Genomic DNA, 18,327 nt, shown 5'->3' on the forward strand with positions numbered 1-18,327 from the left:
GGTGCAATGCCTTGAGCAGAACTGCGGAGGGGGCGTGGCGTTCTGGGGTGGACGGTGCTGCAGCAGGGGCACAGGGTGTGTGGCCCCTCCCCGCACAGTTCCCCCTTGCTCCATGTCTGGGGGGCAGGGCTGAAAAGGGCTTGGCCATGGAGGGGGAAGGACAGATAATCTTAGGACTAGCATTAGCAGAGGGCAAAGCTCTCTGAGGGGAATATGTGGAGAGCAGGCCCCGCAGATACGATGGCCTCAGACCGCTCAGGGCACAGGTGTCAAACTCGTGGCCCTCCAGATGTTGTAGACTACAGTTCCCATCATCCCCTGCCAGCATGATGTAGACAGGGAATGATGGGAACTGTAGTCCACAACATCTGGAGGGCTGCGAGTTTGACACCTATGGCTCAGGGCCTTAAAGGTTAAAATCTCAACCTTGGATTCCAAACCCTTGAATGTGAAACCTTGTGCTAGTCACAGTTCTCTCAGAACTCCCTCAGCCCTGACTCACTCCCAAGGAGTCTGTGGTGGAGAAAGGAAGAGATTGGGAAGGAGCCTGCAAGACACATGGTTGAGAAAAGGGGTGGGCTGGTGGGGTCTCAATCCAAACTCCCCTCTTTTGTCCGTCCTGACTCCGCCGCCCCCCGTTCATGTTTCAGGGCCCAGGAAAGGCATCGCAGGGCTGGCGTGTAAGCCAAGGGCCTCCCGCCACCTGATGACTGCAGCGTCCTTCCAGAGCACAGATGTCCAACTCGCGGCCCTCCAGATGTTATGAACTACAGTTCCCATCATCCCCTGCCAGCATGCTGGCAGGGGTGATGGGAACTGTAGTCCATAACATCTGGAGGGCTGCGAGTTAGACACCTGTGTTCCAGAGGCTCACCAACACCTGGGAAGCGAGCGGGACCTCATGCTATGGCAGTGGTGGCGAACCTATGGCACTCCAGATGTTCATGGACTACAATTCCCATCAGACCCTGCCAGCATGGCCAATTGGCCATGTTGGGAGGGTCATGGGAATTGTAGTCCATGGACATCTGGAGTGCCACAGGTTCGCCAGCACGGTGCTATGGCCACCCCTGCCCCTAACCGAGATGCGCGACGGGGGGGTCACAGTTGTGCGCTGCCCCTGTGAATCACACGTCTGCAAGGGGAGCAAGCCAGACGGGGGGCGGCGGAGGAGGGGGTCCAGCGGCAGCAGAGGCCGGGGCGCAATCTGGGCGGAGGGGCTCCCTCTTGGGGCAGGGGTCCCGCCCTCCAAGGCAGGCAGCGCCGCCGGGGCGGGTGGGCGTGCAGAGGCCGTCCCCGTCCCCGGCGAGGGCGGAGAGAGGCGGCGGCCGCCCCTCGCTTGCCCTCCAGCCGCGGCGGCGGAGGCGGAGCCGGGCGGCCGAGCGCGGCTCTGGGGCCACCAGCGAGCGAGCGAGCGAACGAGCGAGCGGGCGCGCAAAGCCGGAGCCGCAGAAGCAGCCGCGGCAGCAGCAGCAGCAAGCCGGGGAGCCCGCCCTGCCCATGGCGCAGCGCCTCGCCCCCGCCGCGCCGCCCCGCGCCCAGCCAGCCCCGGGCCGGACCGAGCGGCGGGCAGGCGGCGGCGCCCAGTGACCAGCGCGGCCAGGCCAGGCCAGGCGAGGCTCCGGGTCGCGATGCTGCTGCTGCCGCCGAGCCGGGGCCGGGCGCGCCGGCGGAGGAAGGAGCGGCTGCTGGGCCAGCTGTGCGCCCTGGCCTCGCTGCTCCCGCTGCTGCTGCTCGCCTGCTGCGCCCGGGCAGGCCGCGCCGACGGTGAGTCCCGGGGGGGGGGGGGTCGCCAGGGCTGCGGCGGCGCGCCGGGCGGGGGAGGCCGAGGGGGCGCACGACCCCTGCCCCTGGGCCCCGGCCGCGCCGCACCACAAGGGGGCGCGCCCGCCTGCTCTGGGAAGGAGGGGCGTGGGGGGCTGGGTCTTTTGCGCGCGGGGAGGGCGGCTGTCGGGAGGGAAGGGTCTCTCTCCCCACCTCCCTCTTCCCAGCGCTCCAGGTGGGCTCTCCCGGAGCCAGGGAGGGCGGGAGGCGCTGGGACTCGGCTGCCTTCGGGGGGATCGGGCCCCCAGGGGTGCCCCCCCAGCCAGAAATAGGTATCAGGTCCTGCCGTGGCTGGAGCCAACTTTCTTCCCTATTGCCATGCCTGAGGTTCCTTGAATTAACAGGAACAAAGACATCATAGGGTTAAGGAGAAGGGGGCGGGGGAGTTGGCACCCATGGGTGCCAGGATCCCGGGCTTTTCAGGGGTCTTCGGTGCACGCGATTCTGGCGTCGACCGAGGGCCCATACACACGTGCGCCTTATTGAAGCCAGCACCTCCAGAGAAATGTGTTCAGTAGGGCTGTAGTAGTATTTAATCTCTGAGTTTCCAGTGGCTTTTCCAAATGACGTTAAAGGTGCCCTCCAGAAACCGGGTGCTGCTTTACAATGGGATGTCCTCCCAGGTGGGCATCTACTGCTGCCCGTTGGCTTCTGCTTGGGAGCCGAGAGGGCGAGAAGTCAGGAGATCGGTGCTCAGATTTGCTTCCCCTCTTGGAATCAGTTCTGGAAGGGGAAAAAGCCCAGCCCCGGTGACAGACGTCCCAAGCGAGCACCTCCAAACCCCCTGGGAAGCCACCAACTCCCTTGGGAGAAAGTCCTGTGGAAATCTTTTTCCTTCCCTTGATGCGTATGCAGATTTATGCAAACAGAACAGACCGGTTGACAACAAATCATCGGCTAAGTTTTTTTTAAAAAACATCAGATGACAGTCGGGCTTTTAGCTGGGAGGATTTGGGGCCATCTTGTCACCGTATGTTGCGTTTATATAACATGCCACATTATTGTAATTCTGACCACCACCTTAGCATCAAGGACAATTATCCTCTGCGTTGCATGTGTGTGTGTGTTAAGTGCTCTTAAGTCGCTTCTGACTTAATGGAGATCCCATGCATCAGCGTCCGCCCAAATGCCCTTGTGTTAACAACCTTGGTCAGGTCTTACAAACTGAGGATCGTGGTTTCCTTTGTAGAGTCCGTCCGTCTCATGTCACGTCCTCCTCTTTTCCTGCTGCCTTCAGCCTTTCCCAGCATTATTGTCTTTTCCAGTGACTCTCGTCTTCACATTAAGTGACCAAAGTACAACAGCCTCAGTTTAGTCCAGTGGTTCTCAACCTTCCTAATGCCGCAACCCTTTAATACAGTTCCTCAGGTTGTTTTGCTGGCCTTTGGCCGTATTAAACTATCTAGTTCCTCAGGTTGTGGTGACCCCCAACCCTAACATTTATCCATTTTACAGATGGAGAACACTGATGCAGAGAGTCTCAGGCGACCCCTGTGAAAGGGTCGTTTGACCCCCAAAGGGGTCGCGACCCACAGGTTGAGAACTGCTGGTTTAGTCATTTTAGCTTTTAGGGCCAGTTCAGGCTTGATTTGAACTAGAACCCACTGATTTGTCCTTTTGGCAGCCCATGATGTCCGTAAAATTCTTTTCCATCCCTGCATTTCAAAGGAATCTGCCTTTTCCCTGCCAGCATTCTTCATTGCCCATCTTTCACCCCAGCATATAGTAATAGGAAATATGCTATGGCATGAACTAATCTGATCTTGTATTGTCGGAGGCTTTCACGGCCAGATTCAACTGGTTGTGGTGGGTTTTCCGGGCTGTGTGGCCGTGGTCCGGTAGGTCTTGTTCCTAACGTTTCACCTGCATCTGTGGCTGGCATCTTCAGAGGTGTCTGAAGACTTCTCTCTGCGATAGACCTCTGAAGATGCCAGCCACGGATGCAGGCGAAACGTTAGGAACAAGACCTACCAGACCACAGCCACACAGCCCGGAAAACCCACCACAACCAGTAATCTGTTCTTGGTTGCCTGTGTTGTGTCCTTCAGAGTCTTTTCTAGCCCCTTCACGCTCTTTGAGTCCTACATTGCATACTGGGGGCCTACGGGAGGGTTGGCTGACCATCAATGTTTGGCAGAGGCGAGATTCAGACCAACGTAGCCTGATTCATAGATCTCTTTGCCATACCCTAGATCAGTGGTGGCGAACCTATGGCACGGGTGCCAGAGGTGGCACTCAGAGCCCTCTCTGTGGGCACGCGTGCATAGAGTTCATCATGTGATAATAGTGTAATTATTTCAGGGAGATTATTAGCATTAAACCTAAGACCTAGTTTTGGGGAAGCCGTGTAGGTAACCCTGTTAAGCACTGTTAAACCCTACTGATTTTCATGGGAAGAACGAAAGCATGACCTTTACCTGGGGGTAAGCTCGGTTGCTGGCAATGGGGCTTGCTTCTGAGTAAACCCTCCTAGGGTCGTGATGCACCTGTTTGAAGCATTGCACAGTTGCTTCAAAGCAAAGCCACCGACTCCCACCAAGCTTACTCCCGAGTAACGTGCGCCTTGGAGCCAACCATTTCTTCTATACTAAAACCTCAGTATTCAGGTTAGATTGCCATGTTGGCACTTTGCGATCAATAAGTGGGTTTTGGGTTGCAGTTTGGGCACTCGGTCTCGAAAAGGTTCGCCATCACTGCCCTAGATCATAGGTGTCAGACTCGCGGCCCTCCAGATGTTATGGACAACAGTTCCCATCATCCCCTGCCAGCATCATGCTGGCAGGGGATGATGGGAACTGCAGTCCATAACATCCGGAGGGGCACGAGTTTGACACCTGTGCCCTAGATCTATCACATTTCTGTCCTCCTCTATTGACAGGATAGCGTGAGCCTGAAATCCTTTGGAACCATATTTCTTTTTTTCCACGGGATGCCACCACCAGCCGGTTTCAGGCGCCAGCATGGGAGAATGCAGGCTGTGTGATCTTGCTCGGGAGCATTGTGTAAGCGTTTTCAGGAGTTGCAAATATCCCTGAGTTAGATTTAGTTACTGCCGTGTAACTCCAGTAGAAGAGCTATTCATTCGAATATTTTTTTTTGTAATCCTCTGTATGCAGTTGGACTTTGTGAACGGAAAGTCTTTTGACGATGCATCACCCACCTTTGGCACAAAGGAAAAGCTGTCTGAATTTACCTATTGTCTCTTCCTTCATACAGTCAAAGCCATTGAGCTACAAAGCCCAGCTCACTGTTCCAGATTTTTGTATGGACATAATGAATTGTTGGGTTTGGGGAAAGTGAGCCACGTGACACAGTTTAATATCTCAGCGCTGCAGCGAAATACAGTGGTGCTAGCTGGAGGATTTTTGTCAGGAACAAGGATAGCTTCCGAGCGCCAGTTCGACGACCTGCTTAGTTTCAGTCTTAATTTTTCTCCTACAAAAGGTACAGAATGAGGAAATCCTGGCATGAGATTTATATTTGCATTTCAAATACATTGTGGGACGCTGAATGTACTTCTGTGTAGACTACAATGGCAGTAACACAATAGGACCGCTATGAATTTGGTATTGATTTATGTAAATCAGGTGTGGCCAACCTATGGTATCAAATGGAGTTTCTGGGGATTGAAGTTGGGACTTCCTGGGTACCACAGGGGTGGAGTGAGGGAAAACTGCGCCTGGGTCACATGTGCGCCCTGTACCCCACCCGTCCTCCCCCCACCCTGCCCCCGTCCTGGTGTGCGCCCGGTGTGTCACGCCCCCCTGTCCCCTTGGTGCTACGCCACTGTAAGTGGATGCTCTACCACTGAGCTGTAGCCCCTCTCCATGGCTTTCCAGGGCTCAGTCAAAGCTCTTTCACATCACCTACTACCTGATCCAATTGGCCATGCTGACAGGGGCTGATGGGAATTGCAGTCCATGAACATCTGGAGCACCACAGGTTGGCCACCACTGATGTAAATATTATTAGTCAATGTAGGATCAGGTAGCAGGTGATGTAAAAGACGTTTGACTAAGCCCTAGAAAGCCTTGGAGAGGGGCTATGGCTCAGTGGTAGAGCATCCGCTTGCAGTGGCGTAGCGCCAAGGGGACAGGGGTGCTCGATGCACCAGGCGTGCACTGGTGCGGGTCGTGGTGTGGGCATTTTAGGGTGGGTGGGCAGCGTGGCAGGGGTGCAGGGTGCAAACGTGCCACAGGCACAGATCCCCCTCACTCCAGCCCTGTCCGCTTGGCATCCAGGAGGTCCCTGGCCCCACCAGCTAGGTGACCTTGGGCCAGTCACAGCTCTATGGAGTTCTCTCTATGGAGGAGCAGCAGTGGCACAGGAGGTTAAGAGCTCGTATATCTAATCTGGAGGAACTGCATTTGATTCCCCGCTCTGCCGCCTGAGCTGTGGAGGCTTATCTGGGAAATTCAGACTAGCCTGTGCACTCCCACACACGCCAGCTGGGTGACCTTGGGCTAGTCACAGCTTCTCGGAGCTCTCTCAGCCCCAACCACCTCACAGGATGTTTGTTGTGAAAGGGGGGAAGGGCAAGGAGATTGTCAGCCCCTTTGAGTCTCCTTACAGGAGAGAAAGGGGGATATAAATCCAAACTCTTCTTCTTCTTCTCAGCCCCACCTACCTCACAGGGTGTTTGTTGTGAGGGGGGAAGGGAAAGGTGTTTGTAAGCCCCTTTGAGTCTCCTTACAGGAGAGAAAGGGGGATATAAATCCAAGTCCCAACTCTTCACTACCATGTTTAACCCAGTACTCACTGCCGTGGGCCTTGGATATGCCAAATTTTCTCTCTCATTTCATGAAAAGATCTTAACCATCTCAGAGTGTACTTTATGTTGGGTGAACTCACCACTTCTGACCTCAGAATCAGTTCCATATTTATGAATGCTCTGGGATTGTAATAAACCTTTCCCTAAGAGGAGGTCTTCTCATGGAGCAAGGTTCGCACCTGCATGTTTACAATACAGTACTCAGGCCTTAAAGTTTCTTCCAGGAAAGCTGTTTTAAAAAGCTAATTTTATTTGTGCTGTGCACTGTCACATTGCTTCAGAAAGTTTTTAAAAAGCCATGTTTCAGAAAATGCATTTTTAATTTTTTAAAATTTATATATTCTAAAAACTCATTAAAAATTAAAGCGCATATTTTAATTTTACAGATTAGCGTAATATATGTATATACAGTATATCTTTTTTTTTTTTTAAAAAAGAACACCCCTTTACTGTGAGACACAGATTTTCTTTCGGTATTTTTCTTCCTCTTTTGCAATTGTATAATAACTTCCCAGTGCAGCGTAAACATGTAAAAACAAAACAAAGTTTAATTAAATGCTTCCCCAGAAGAACTCTTGGGCCTGCTTCTATAAAGCTTCTGGTTACTGCTCGTGATTCACAGCAATCAGTGAGATCCCAGCTTGGCTTCCACGGAGATTAAGCAATTTCTTCAGCCCAAATAATGCCTCCAGTTTCACAGTGCTCATGAACCTTACAAAGAGGACCAGTTCATCCTCAAACCATCCTTACTGTCGCTAATTTTGAGAGGCAGATTTACAAATGTCCTATTTTTAGAGTATTAATAATTCAGATGCCTTGGATTATACGTGTACCAAATTTCAATCCTTTTTAGGGGGGGGCATGCTGGCAGGAGCTGATGGGAATTGTAGTCCATGAACATCTGGGGCACAATAGGTCAGCCGCCACGAGGCTGAGCACAATGAACATGAACATCTGGATCACCATAGGTTGGCCACTGTGAGGTTGATCACAATGAACATGAACATCTGGATCACCATAGGTTGGCCACCATGAGGTTGATCACAATTAACATGAACATCTGGATCACCATAGGTTGGCCACATGAGGTTGATCACAATGAACATCTGGAGCACCATAGGTTGGCCGCCGTGAGGTTGAGCACAATGAACATGAAAATCTGGATCACCATAGGTTGGCCACCGTGAGGTTGAGCACAATGAACATGAACATCTGGAGCACCATAGGTTGGCCACTGTGAGGTTGAGCACAATGAACATGAACTTCTGGATCACCGTAGGTTGGCCACCGTGAGGTTGATCACAATGAACATGAACATCTGGAGCACCATAGGTTGGCCACCGTGAGGTTGAGCACAATGAACATGATAATCTGGAACACCATAGGTTGGCCACCGTGAGGTTGAGCACAATGAACATGAACATCTGGAGCACCATAGGTTGGCCACCGTGAGGTTGAGCACAATGAACATGAACATCTGGAGCACCATAGGTTGGCCACCATGAGGTTGAGCACAATGAACATGATAATCTGGAGCACCATAGGTTGGCCACCGTGAGGTTGAGCACAATGAACATGATAATCTGGAGCACCATAGGTTGGCCACCGTGAGGTTTATCACAATGAACATGCACATCTGGAGCACCATAGGTTTGACCATCATGAGATTGAGCACAATGAACATGAACATCTGGAACACCATAGGTTGGCCACCATGAGGTTGAGCACAATGAAATGAACATCTGGAGCACCATAGGTTGGCCACCATGAGGTTGATCAAAATAACATGAACATCTGGATCACTGTAGGTTGGCCACCATGAGGTTGATCAAAATGAACATGAACTTCTGGAGCACCATAGGTTGGCCACCCATGCTAGGTCATGGCAGCTGCCCTAACAATAATGTGAATCAGTATGTTTCAGCGATATGCTTACTTAGTTCATTTATCCCCTACTTTACTTTCCAGTGGGGACCTAAATTGCCTTACAACATCCCCCCCATCTGTTTTATTTTCACAACAGTCCTCTGAGGTAGGTTAGGCTGTGATTGTGTAATTGGCCCAAGGTCCCCCGGTGGGCATTGTGAAATGGCTTTGGTGAGTTTGTCGACATTGCATAAGACTGGGCTTTTCAGAAGGTAATTTGATTATAGAGTTTTGATGGTTATAAAGTTATAAAGCATTAATAACGGATTGTTTTCATTTATTTTGTACTTTTTACCCCAGTGGAGACCCAAAGTAGCTTACACCTTCTCAATTTTATCCTCACATTAACCTTGCGAGGAAGGCTTAGGGGTGGCCAACCTATGGTGCTCCAGATGTTCGTGGACTACAATTCCCATCAGCCCCTGCCAGCATGACCAGTATGACCGGCCCAGGGCCACCTTCCATTCCAGAGTGGGAATTCGAACCTGAGTCTTCCAGATCCTTATCCGACACTCTAACCAATACAGTGTGCTGGCTACCAGCATAGTCTGTTGCACTGCAATGTGACATGAACCTGGTTCAAATTCTCAAAGTATGAGAAAGTAGCCAAAGCTAAAACATATACGCATAAAACAATATGAATCGTGACAAAGGCAGACCGGAGTGGAAACCCACCTACCTGAGACCAGAAGGTACATACACCTTAAGAACATAAGAACTAGCCTGCTGGATCAGACCAGAGTCCATCTAGTCCAGCTCTCTGCTACTCGCAGTGGCCCACCAGGTGCCTTTGGGAGCTCACCTGCAGGAGGTGAAAGCAATGGCCTTCTGCTGCTGCTGCTCCCGAGCACCTGGCCTGCTAAGGCATTTGCAATCTCAGATCAAGGAGGATCAAGATTGGGAGCCATAGATCGACTTCTCCTCCATAAATCTGTCCAAGCCCCTTTGAAAGCTATCCAGGTGGAGTGGGCCATCACCCACCTCCCTCTCTTGTGGCAGCATATTCCAGCTTGCAACACCAACCACACGCTGATGAAGAAGTAAGCTTTCCTTTTATTAGTCCTAATTCTTCCCCCCAGCATTTTCAGTGAATGCCCCCTGGTTCTAGTATTGTGAGAAAGAGAGAGAAATGTCTCTCTGTCAACATTTTCTACCCCATGCATAATTTTATAGACTTCAATCATATCCCCCCTCAGACATCTCCTATCCAAACGAAAGAGTCCCAAATGCTGCAGCCTCTCCTCATAAGGAAGGTGCTCCAGTCCCTCAATCATCCTCGTTGCCCTTCTCTGCACCTTGTGAGGAAAGCCCTGAGATGCGGCTGGAAAAAGGTGCATGACTGCTCTGAGAAGCCTGCTGAAGAAAGACAAGGCAAACCCCAGGTGGAGATGGTGAGGGTTAGCTTCAACTTCAACTGACCTTTATTAGGCATATCGGTAAAAATAAACAGGGTGTTTGTTGTGAGGGGGGAAGGGCAAGGAGATTGTCAGCCCCTTTGAGTCTCCTGCAGGAGAGAAAGGGGGGATATAAATCCAAACTCCTCCTCCTCCTCCTCTTCCTCCTCTTCCTCCTCCTCCTCCTCCTTCTTCTTCTTCTTCTTCCTTCTTCTTCTTCTTCTTCCTTCTTCTCCTTCTCCTTCTTCTCCTTCCTTCTCCTTCTCCTTCTCCTTCTCCTTCTCCTTCTCCTTCTCCTTCTCCTTCTCCTTCTCCTTCTCCTTCTCCTTCTCCTTCTCCTTCTCCTTCTCCTTCTTCTTCTCCTTCTTCTTCTTCTTCTTCTTCTTCTTCTTCTTCTTCTTCTTCTTCTTCTTCTTCTTCTTCTTGAGTAATGATCCATCTCTGCCCGGGCTCTGACAGATATTTAGCTGTGAGGCTAATTTCAGGATAGATTCCAAAGTGCAAAGGCGAGCAAGATGTCCTGGCTGCACTCAGCGGCAACTGGTACGGTGAGGGTTAGCAACCCGAGAGACAGGTGGAGCCAACAACAGCTGGAAGTAACCGGGCCAGCAAGTCAGCCAAGACAAGGTACTTGACAGGCAAGACTTAAAAGTAGCTGCCAGGCTGATGGAGCTGCCAGGAGAATTTGCCAATCGTGAGGCAAGAAGTGTGGTTCAACAACTTCCTTGCACCATATGAATGAAAGTCTGTATAAGTGACTGACATATCTGACTGGGTAGTTCCACATGCACTTGCGGGGTGTGGAACGGTCGATCCTTTGAAGATGCCAGCCACAGATACAGGCGAAACGTCAGGAGAAAATGCTACTGAAACACGGCCATACAGCCCAGAAAACCCACAACACTCTGTAGACCCTTTATCAGACATTTAGAACAGATCAAAGCAGTTGAAACGGTTCTAGAAGAAGAAGAAGGAGGAGGAGGAGGAGGAGTTTGGATTTATATCCCCCCTTTCTCTCCTGTAGGCGGCAGAGCTGGGAATCAAACCCGGTTCCTCCAGATTAGATACACGAGCTCTTAACCTCCTACCCCACTGCTGCTCAGATCATCGTTCTATCTAGGTCAGTACTGTTTTCTGTGACCGATGGTGGCTTTACAGGGTCTCAAGTACAAGTTTTCCCATTACCTGCTACCTAAGCCATTTAGCTGAAGAAGCCACGGGTCGAACCTATGACTTTCTGTATAACAGCAGTGGTGTAGTGGTTAAGAGCAGGTGTACTCTCATCTGGAGAAACCGGGTTTGATTCCCTGCTCTGTTGCTTCTGCTGTGGAGGCTTATCTGGGGGATTCAGATTAGCCTGTGCACTCCAACACACGCCAGCTGGGTGATCTTGGGCTAGTCACAGTTCTTTGGAGATCTCTGAGCCCCACCTACTTCACAGGGTGTTTGTTGTGAGGGGTGTGTGTGTGTAAGCCCCTTTGTGTCTCCTACAGGTGAGAAAGGGGGTATATAAATCCAACTCTTCTTCTTCTAGCACAGTGGTTCTCAACCTTCCTAATGCCACGACCCTTTAATACAGTTCCTCATGTTGCAGTGACCTCCAACTCTAACATTTATCCATTTTACAGATGGAGGACACTGATGCAGAGAGTCTTAGGTGACCCCTGTGAGAGGGTCGTTCGGCCCCCAAAGGGGTCCCAACCCCCAGGTTGGGAACCACTGTTCTAGCAAGCAAATGCTCTACCAGTGAGCCCCCCCCTCCTCTCTTGGAACAGATTGGAATGTGGGTGGAAAGGATTGGAGGACAGAAGTATTATGCAGTGTTAGACAGCTGTTAGACTGCATGTATAAATGTGCATATATAGGAATGGAATGTAAGTGGCATGTGTGAATAGTATTTTATATATACAAGCATTGCATGTGGAGAATATTAATGGCTTTGATGTATTGTCAAAGGCTTTCACGGCTGGAATCACTGGGGTGCTGTGTGGTTTCCGGGCTGTATGGCCGTGTTCTAGCAGCATTTTCTCCTGACTTTCACCTGCATCTTTAGAGGAAGATGCCAGCCACAAATGTGGGTGAAACATCAGGAGAACACGGCCATACAGCCCGAAAACCACACAACACCCCATTAATGGTTTTGTTTGGGGAAATGGAATACATTTTATAAAAGTAGAGTTGTATGCAAACAGAAATATTGTAGCTGCACTGAAACAATATTGATTAACAGGCATCACTACTTCTGAAATGATTTATTTTTGGTGTCAAGATATGTTTAAGAACATCTTTTCAGTTTTGAATGTTTGATCCCTCTCCCTTTCAATATTAGGTACAGAATCCAAAGGGTAAGCACTTTTAAATTTCATTGAATTCGTTTAAAGAGACATTAACATACTGCATGTATTCCAATCCGTGTATTCCAATCCGTGTGACTTTAAAAGAGCCTAGTTCTGTTTTATTGTGGTCTTTCTTTCTTTCTTTCTTTCTTTCTTTCTTTCTTTCTTTCTTTCTTTCTTTCTTTCTTTCTTTCTTTCTTTCTTTCTTTCTTTCTTTCTTTCTTTCTTTCTGCCCATGGCTTCAGAGAGGAGCAGCAGTGGCGTAGGAGGTTAATAGCTCGTGTATCTAATCTGGAGGAACCGGGTTTGATTCCCAGCTCTGCCGCCTGAGCTGTGGAGGCTTATCTGGGGAATTCAGATTAGCCTGTACACTCCCACACACGCCAGCTGGGTGACCTTGGGCTAGTCACAGCTTCTCGGAGCTCTCTCAGCCCCACCTACCTCACAGGGTGTTTGTTGTGAGGGGGGAAGGGCAAGGAGATTGTAAGCCCCTTTGAGTCTCCTGCAGGAGAGAAAGGGGGGATATAAATCCAAACTACTCCTCCTCCTCCTCCTCCTCCTCCTCCTCCTCCTCTTCTTCTTCTTCTTCTTTTTCTTCTTCTTCTTTTTCTTCTTCTTCTCCACCTCCTCCTCCTCCTCCTCCTTCTTCCTTTCTGTCTGTCTGTCTGTCTGTCTGTCTGTCTGTCTGTCTGTCTGTCTGTCTTTTTCTGTGTCTCCTACATTGCTTTTTCCCCTTCAGAACATCCACATTTCCTCAAGCAGAGAGAAGAATCTGTGGCAGAAAAGTCAGACTTATGGCTATAAATACCCACAGATCATTTGGTACTTGGGTATTTTCTCTGTCAGTGACTTACTTGAAGGCCACTGAATTGCGGTGCTCCCTGGGGAGAGCTGCAATGCAGAGCACAGCATCTCTGCAAAGCACTTTCTAGATCAGGAAGCAAAGAAGAATGCCCATAGACCTTCGGAGGACAGTGTGGGGCAATGTTCTCTCTGATCTTGAAAGTAGATTTTCTTTGCTCTGGCTTCCTATAGTCTTTCCATTTGATGTCAGAGGAAGTTTTAGATATAAGACGGAGAAAGGTAACATTTTTGACCGCAGGCTGTGTCGGTTTTTGGTCTTTGATCCTCTGTGCTTCGGCTTTGGGGAGTTTTGGAGAATCTTCAGTGGCTGGTCTCTGTTGAGTCCTAGTTTTTAATGGTCTTCCCTTGCATTATAGTTTTTTAACATCTGAAATGGCCCGTGTGCTAAATGTGGGCGTAACTTAATGGATGAGTTGCGGTAGCGTTGGTTAAACAGTGTATCTTTTAAATTACCCCCTTCCACGCTGCAGACGGATTTTCTGGCTCTGTCTCCTGGCAGCAGCCATTTTGTGGTTGGATCCACGTCATTTTGTGACTAGCTCTGCCTGCCGTGGCAGCCATTGCTGTGTCAGAATACCAAAGGTGCCCATGGCGTCAGAGAGATTGGGAACCCCTGAATACAAAACTCAAAAAGAGCCAGAACTCATCACCATGATGTTTAAAAGAGGATGGGGGGGGGGGGGATGTTTTGGGCTCTGCTCTTGAAGCCTATTTTTAACATCCTGGCAGAGGCATAGCTAGGGAAAATGGAGCCCGGTGCAAAATCTGAGTTTTGCGGAGGGGCCCCCATGTTCATTTGTGTTTTTTGTATTTTTTAGTGTTTTTTCAGTTTTTGGCCTGCGGGGGGTGCAGTTTTTAGGCTAGCAGCACCAACATTTCCGGGTATCTTTAGGGGACTCTCCTGATGATACCATCCAGGTTTGGTAAAATTTGGTTCAGGGGGTCCAAAGTTATGGACCCTCAAAGGTGTAGCCCCCATCTCCTATTGGCTCCCATTGGAAACAATGGGAGATGGGGCACCCTCTTTGGAAGGCCATAACTTTGAACCCCCAGACCATAGTGTGCAAATGCTATAAGTGTCCATGTATGCACTAATGGATGGTCTTTTTTATGCACGTGTGAAATGTGCTTGTTTGCAAGGCCACCTCCTTGGGGTGATCCTTCCAAAAGGTCCGCTTGAAGGCCTCAATCAAAGAGATGCAACAGCCCCATTTTCTGGAGATGCTTCTGGAGATGTTTCTACCAAATGCTCAGTATCTCCTTTCTGTCCACTGTTGCAAGGTGTAGCGCAATAAAACTTCTGTTATTTTAAGTATGCGTATTTTTGGTCTGAGGAAAGCTGTGTTGTTGTCTCCCTGTGTCTGGTTTCAAAAGAGGCCAGAGATTATTTGCTCTCTTTCCTCTCCTAATGACAGTGTTGGAAAAGATCAGAGGGCCAAGTCAAAGGATATCTGACCCTGTGTTGTGGAACTAATAACTGGTGCTAGGTTGGAGAGAGGCTTAGGAGGTAGTTAATGACGTTTAACTCAAAAAAGACCCATACTACTATGCAGAGGAACCCGCTATCTTATATAGCGGGTTCCACAACACTATCTTTCTAATGGGTCAGAACGTGTACACCTTGACCAATTTTGGGTGGCTTTTGGAGTCACCCCAAATATTTAGGAGTCAGAATGATTTTCCAGCCTTCATAAGAACATAAGAACAAGCCAGCTGGATCAGACCAGAGTCCATCTAGTCCAGCTCTCTGCTACTCGCAGTGGCCCACCAGGTGCCTTTGGGAGCTCACCTGCAGGAGGTGAAAGCAATGGCCTTCTGCGGCTGCTGCTCCCGAGCACCTGGTCTCCTCAGCCATTTGCAATCTGAGATCAAGGAGGATCAAGATTGGTAGCCATAGATTGGCTTCTCCTCCATAAATCTGTCCAAGCCCCTTTTAAAGCTATCCAGGTTAGTGGCCATCACCACCTCCTGTGGCAGCATATTCCAAACACCAATCACACATTGCGTGAAGAAGTGTTTCCTTTTATTAGTCCTAATTCTTCCCCCCAGCATTTTCAATGAATGCCCCCTGGTTCTAGTATTGTGAGAAAGAGAGAAAAATTTCTCTCTGTCAACATTTTCTACCCCATGCATAATTTTATAGACTTCAATCATATCCCCCCTCAGCCGTCTCCTCTCCAAACTAAAGAGTCCCAAACGCTGTAGCCTCTCCTCATAGGGAAGGTGCTCCAGTCCCTCAATCATCCTTGTTGCCCTTCTCTGCACTTTTTCTATCTCCTCAATATCCTTTTTGAGATGCGGCGACCAGAACTGGACACAGTACTCCAAGTGCGGTCGCACCACTGCTTTATATAAGGGCATGACAATCTTTGCAGTTTTATTAGCAATTCCTTTTCTAATGATCCCCAGCATGGAGTTTGCCTTTTTTACAGCTGCCATGCATTGAGTTGACATTCCCATGGAACTATCAACTAAGACACCTAAATCCCTTTCCTGGCCTGTGACTGATAGCACTGACCCCTGTAGCGTGTATGTGAAGTTTGGATTTTTTGCCCCTATGTGCATCACTTTACATTTTGCTACATTGAACTGCATTTGCCATTTCTTAGCCCACTCACCTAATTTCAGGATTTCATACTGTAATGACTATAGTATACTGTTACATTTTTGCTACCGGAAAACCTAATCCTCAACTATTCAGTTTCCTGATTGTCCAACAGTGGAATACGCTGCCTCGGAGAGTGGTGGAGTCTCCTCCTTGGAGGTTTTTAAACAGAGGCAAAATGGCATCTGTCAGGAGTATTTTGATTGTGTGTTCCTGCATGGCAGGGGGTTGGACTCCATGGCCCTTCTGGTCTCCTCCAACTCTATGATTCTATGTTATTTTTTAAAAGCTGCAGTGAAAGTACTGTGGCATATAAATAAATAAGGAATTACCCTGGTTGTCATCACAACCAAAAAACTAACCTGTATCCCTTAAGCGTTGTCCTTTTACTGAGAACCACCAAGAGGCACTTACAGTAAATGGCTGCTGAAAAATACTAGGTGCCACAATGACATTTCTAGGTGCCAGGATGCCTGGCATTTATCGAGCCCTGGTCTCTGATCTCTGCATGAGGATGAGAGGAAGTCTCCTCACTGAGGTGTGGTAGCTGGAAGCTTCGGCTGGTGTTCTGTTTCCTCAACCAGGAGACTGTAGAGCAGGGGCGGCCAACCTATGGCGCTCCAGATGTTCATGGACTACAATTCCCATGCTGGCAGGGGCTGATGGGAATTGTAGTCCATGAACATCTGGAGCGCCATAGGTTGGGCACCCCTGCGTAGAGCCCACTCGATCAGAATTCTTTCCAAATACCTAAAATACATCAGCACTGTGTGCCTGGCGGTTTTTCCTGGAGGCTAAATTTACCCAGCGGTTCTCTTGATAAGGTTTTCCCCGTGACCTGAGTAGTTCTGAAAAGAGTTGTATTTCTACTTTCTGAGTCTGGAACTGATGCTCCCGTGGGTATGGTCTGTGCTGCTCCGCCCCTTGAACTATCACAACATGTTGCTGACTACGCTCGGTTTGTTTGTCTGGAGCGTTTCCTGAATTTTCAGAGCGCTGCTACCTTATCAGCTGTCCCCGTCTGACATGTTGTTCAGACCTTCCTGATGTTCATCTTATCTGTTACATTTACGCGCCGCCCTTCCTCCAAGGAACTCCGGAGCGAATTTCCATTTTATCGCCTCGACAATGTTGTAATGTAGGACAGAATGAAAGGCTGACTCCTCCGAGATTTGAACTCGCGTCTCCTCAGGGTGTTTTTGCCATTGATGATTAAAACTGCACCGGCTCCCTCGTGATGTTTGTGGTCACCCGGTTCAGATCTCTAGTTTGTTCAGCTCATTTTGAGTTTTTAGCGCATTTTGTTCAGCTCATTTTGAGTTTTTAGTGTTCAGCTCATGAGTTGTTCAGCTCATTTTGAGTTTTTAGTGTTCTTTCTTGGTTTTCTATCTGTGCTGCACACTACATAAGAACATAAGAACTAGGCTGCTGGATCAGACCAGAGTCCATCTAGTCCAGCTCTCTGCTACTCGCAGTGGCCCACCAGGTGCCTTTGGGAGCTCACATACAGGATGTGAAAGCAATGGCCTTCTGCGGCTGCTGCTCCCGAGCACCTGGTCTGCTAAGGCCTTTGCAATCTCAGATCAAAGAGGATCAAGATTGGTAGCCATAGATCGACTTCTCCTCCATAAATCTGTCCAAGCCCTTTTTAAAGCTATCCAGGTGAGTGGCCATCACCACCTCCTGTGGCAGCATATTCCAAACACCAATCACCCACGTTGCGTGAAGAAGTGTTTGCTTTTATTAGTCCTAATTCTTCCCCCCAGCATTTTCAATGAATGCCCCCTGGTTCTAGTATTGTGAGAAAGAGAGAAAAATTTCTCTCTGTCAACATTTTCTACCCCATGCATAATTTTATAGACTTCAATCATATCCCCCCTCAGACGTCTCCTCTCCAAACTAAAGAGTCCCAAACGCTGCAGCCTCTGCTCATAGGGAAGGTGCTCCAGTCCCTCAATCATCCTTGTTGCCCTTCTCTGCACTTTTTCTATCTCCTCAATATCCTTTTTGAGATGCGGCGACCAGAACTGGACACAGTACTCCAAGTGCGGTCGCACCACTGCTTTATATAAGGGCATGGCAATCCTTGCAGTTTTATTATCAACTCCTTTCCTAATTATCCCCAGCATAGAGTTTGCCTTTTTCACAGCTGCCATGCATTGAGTTGACCTCACCAAATGGCTGGCAAAAACATGATCTCCAAGTTATCCGTGGCGGTTCACTTGCACCTGTCAAAATCTATGTTTCTAAAATCTGATTTCTGTGCTCTGTTGTCTTTTGTCCTGGATGGTTCTGGTTTTTCATGAGTGGAGCTTCTAAAATTCCGGGATCTCAATTCTTGTCAGATAGAAGTTTGAATTTTTGCTGCCTGAATAGTCAGCCATTGTTCCCATTACACCTTTGCAGTGTTTTCTTTTCTTTTTCTTTTTAGAGCAAAGAGACAGAAATGTGATCTGACAGGTATATTCAGTCCTTTTTCCATACTCTCAGTTGATGTCCTTCTGGGAATCAAAAACAAAGCTGTATTGTGGTGGTGATCTTTTGGCAGGATGGTGTTGATTTGAGTTTATTTGCATTCGATACTAGTTGACAAGCGCGCAAGCACAA

The 18,327-nt window shown here is 49.1% G+C and overlaps 1 protein-coding gene across 1 annotated transcript in view; it reads left to right on the forward strand.

The window, feature by feature from the left end:
* The first annotated feature begins 1,085 nt into the window (after positions 1-1,085).
* LOC125443344 (transcription factor-like 5 protein) overlaps positions 1,086-18,327 on the forward strand; it is a 55,090-nt gene continuing 37,848 nt past the window's right edge. The window contains exon 1 of the mRNA XM_048515367.1: positions 1,086-1,767. Within this exon, the coding sequence (XP_048371324.1) occupies positions 1,086-1,767 (682 nt within the window). The remainder of the gene's footprint in view (positions 1,768-18,327) is intronic.

This window comes from Sphaerodactylus townsendi, linkage group LG14 (genome assembly GCF_021028975.2).
Source record: "Sphaerodactylus townsendi isolate TG3544 linkage group LG14, MPM_Stown_v2.3, whole genome shotgun sequence".
NCBI lineage: Eukaryota > Metazoa > Chordata > Lepidosauria > Squamata > Sphaerodactylidae > Sphaerodactylus > Sphaerodactylus townsendi.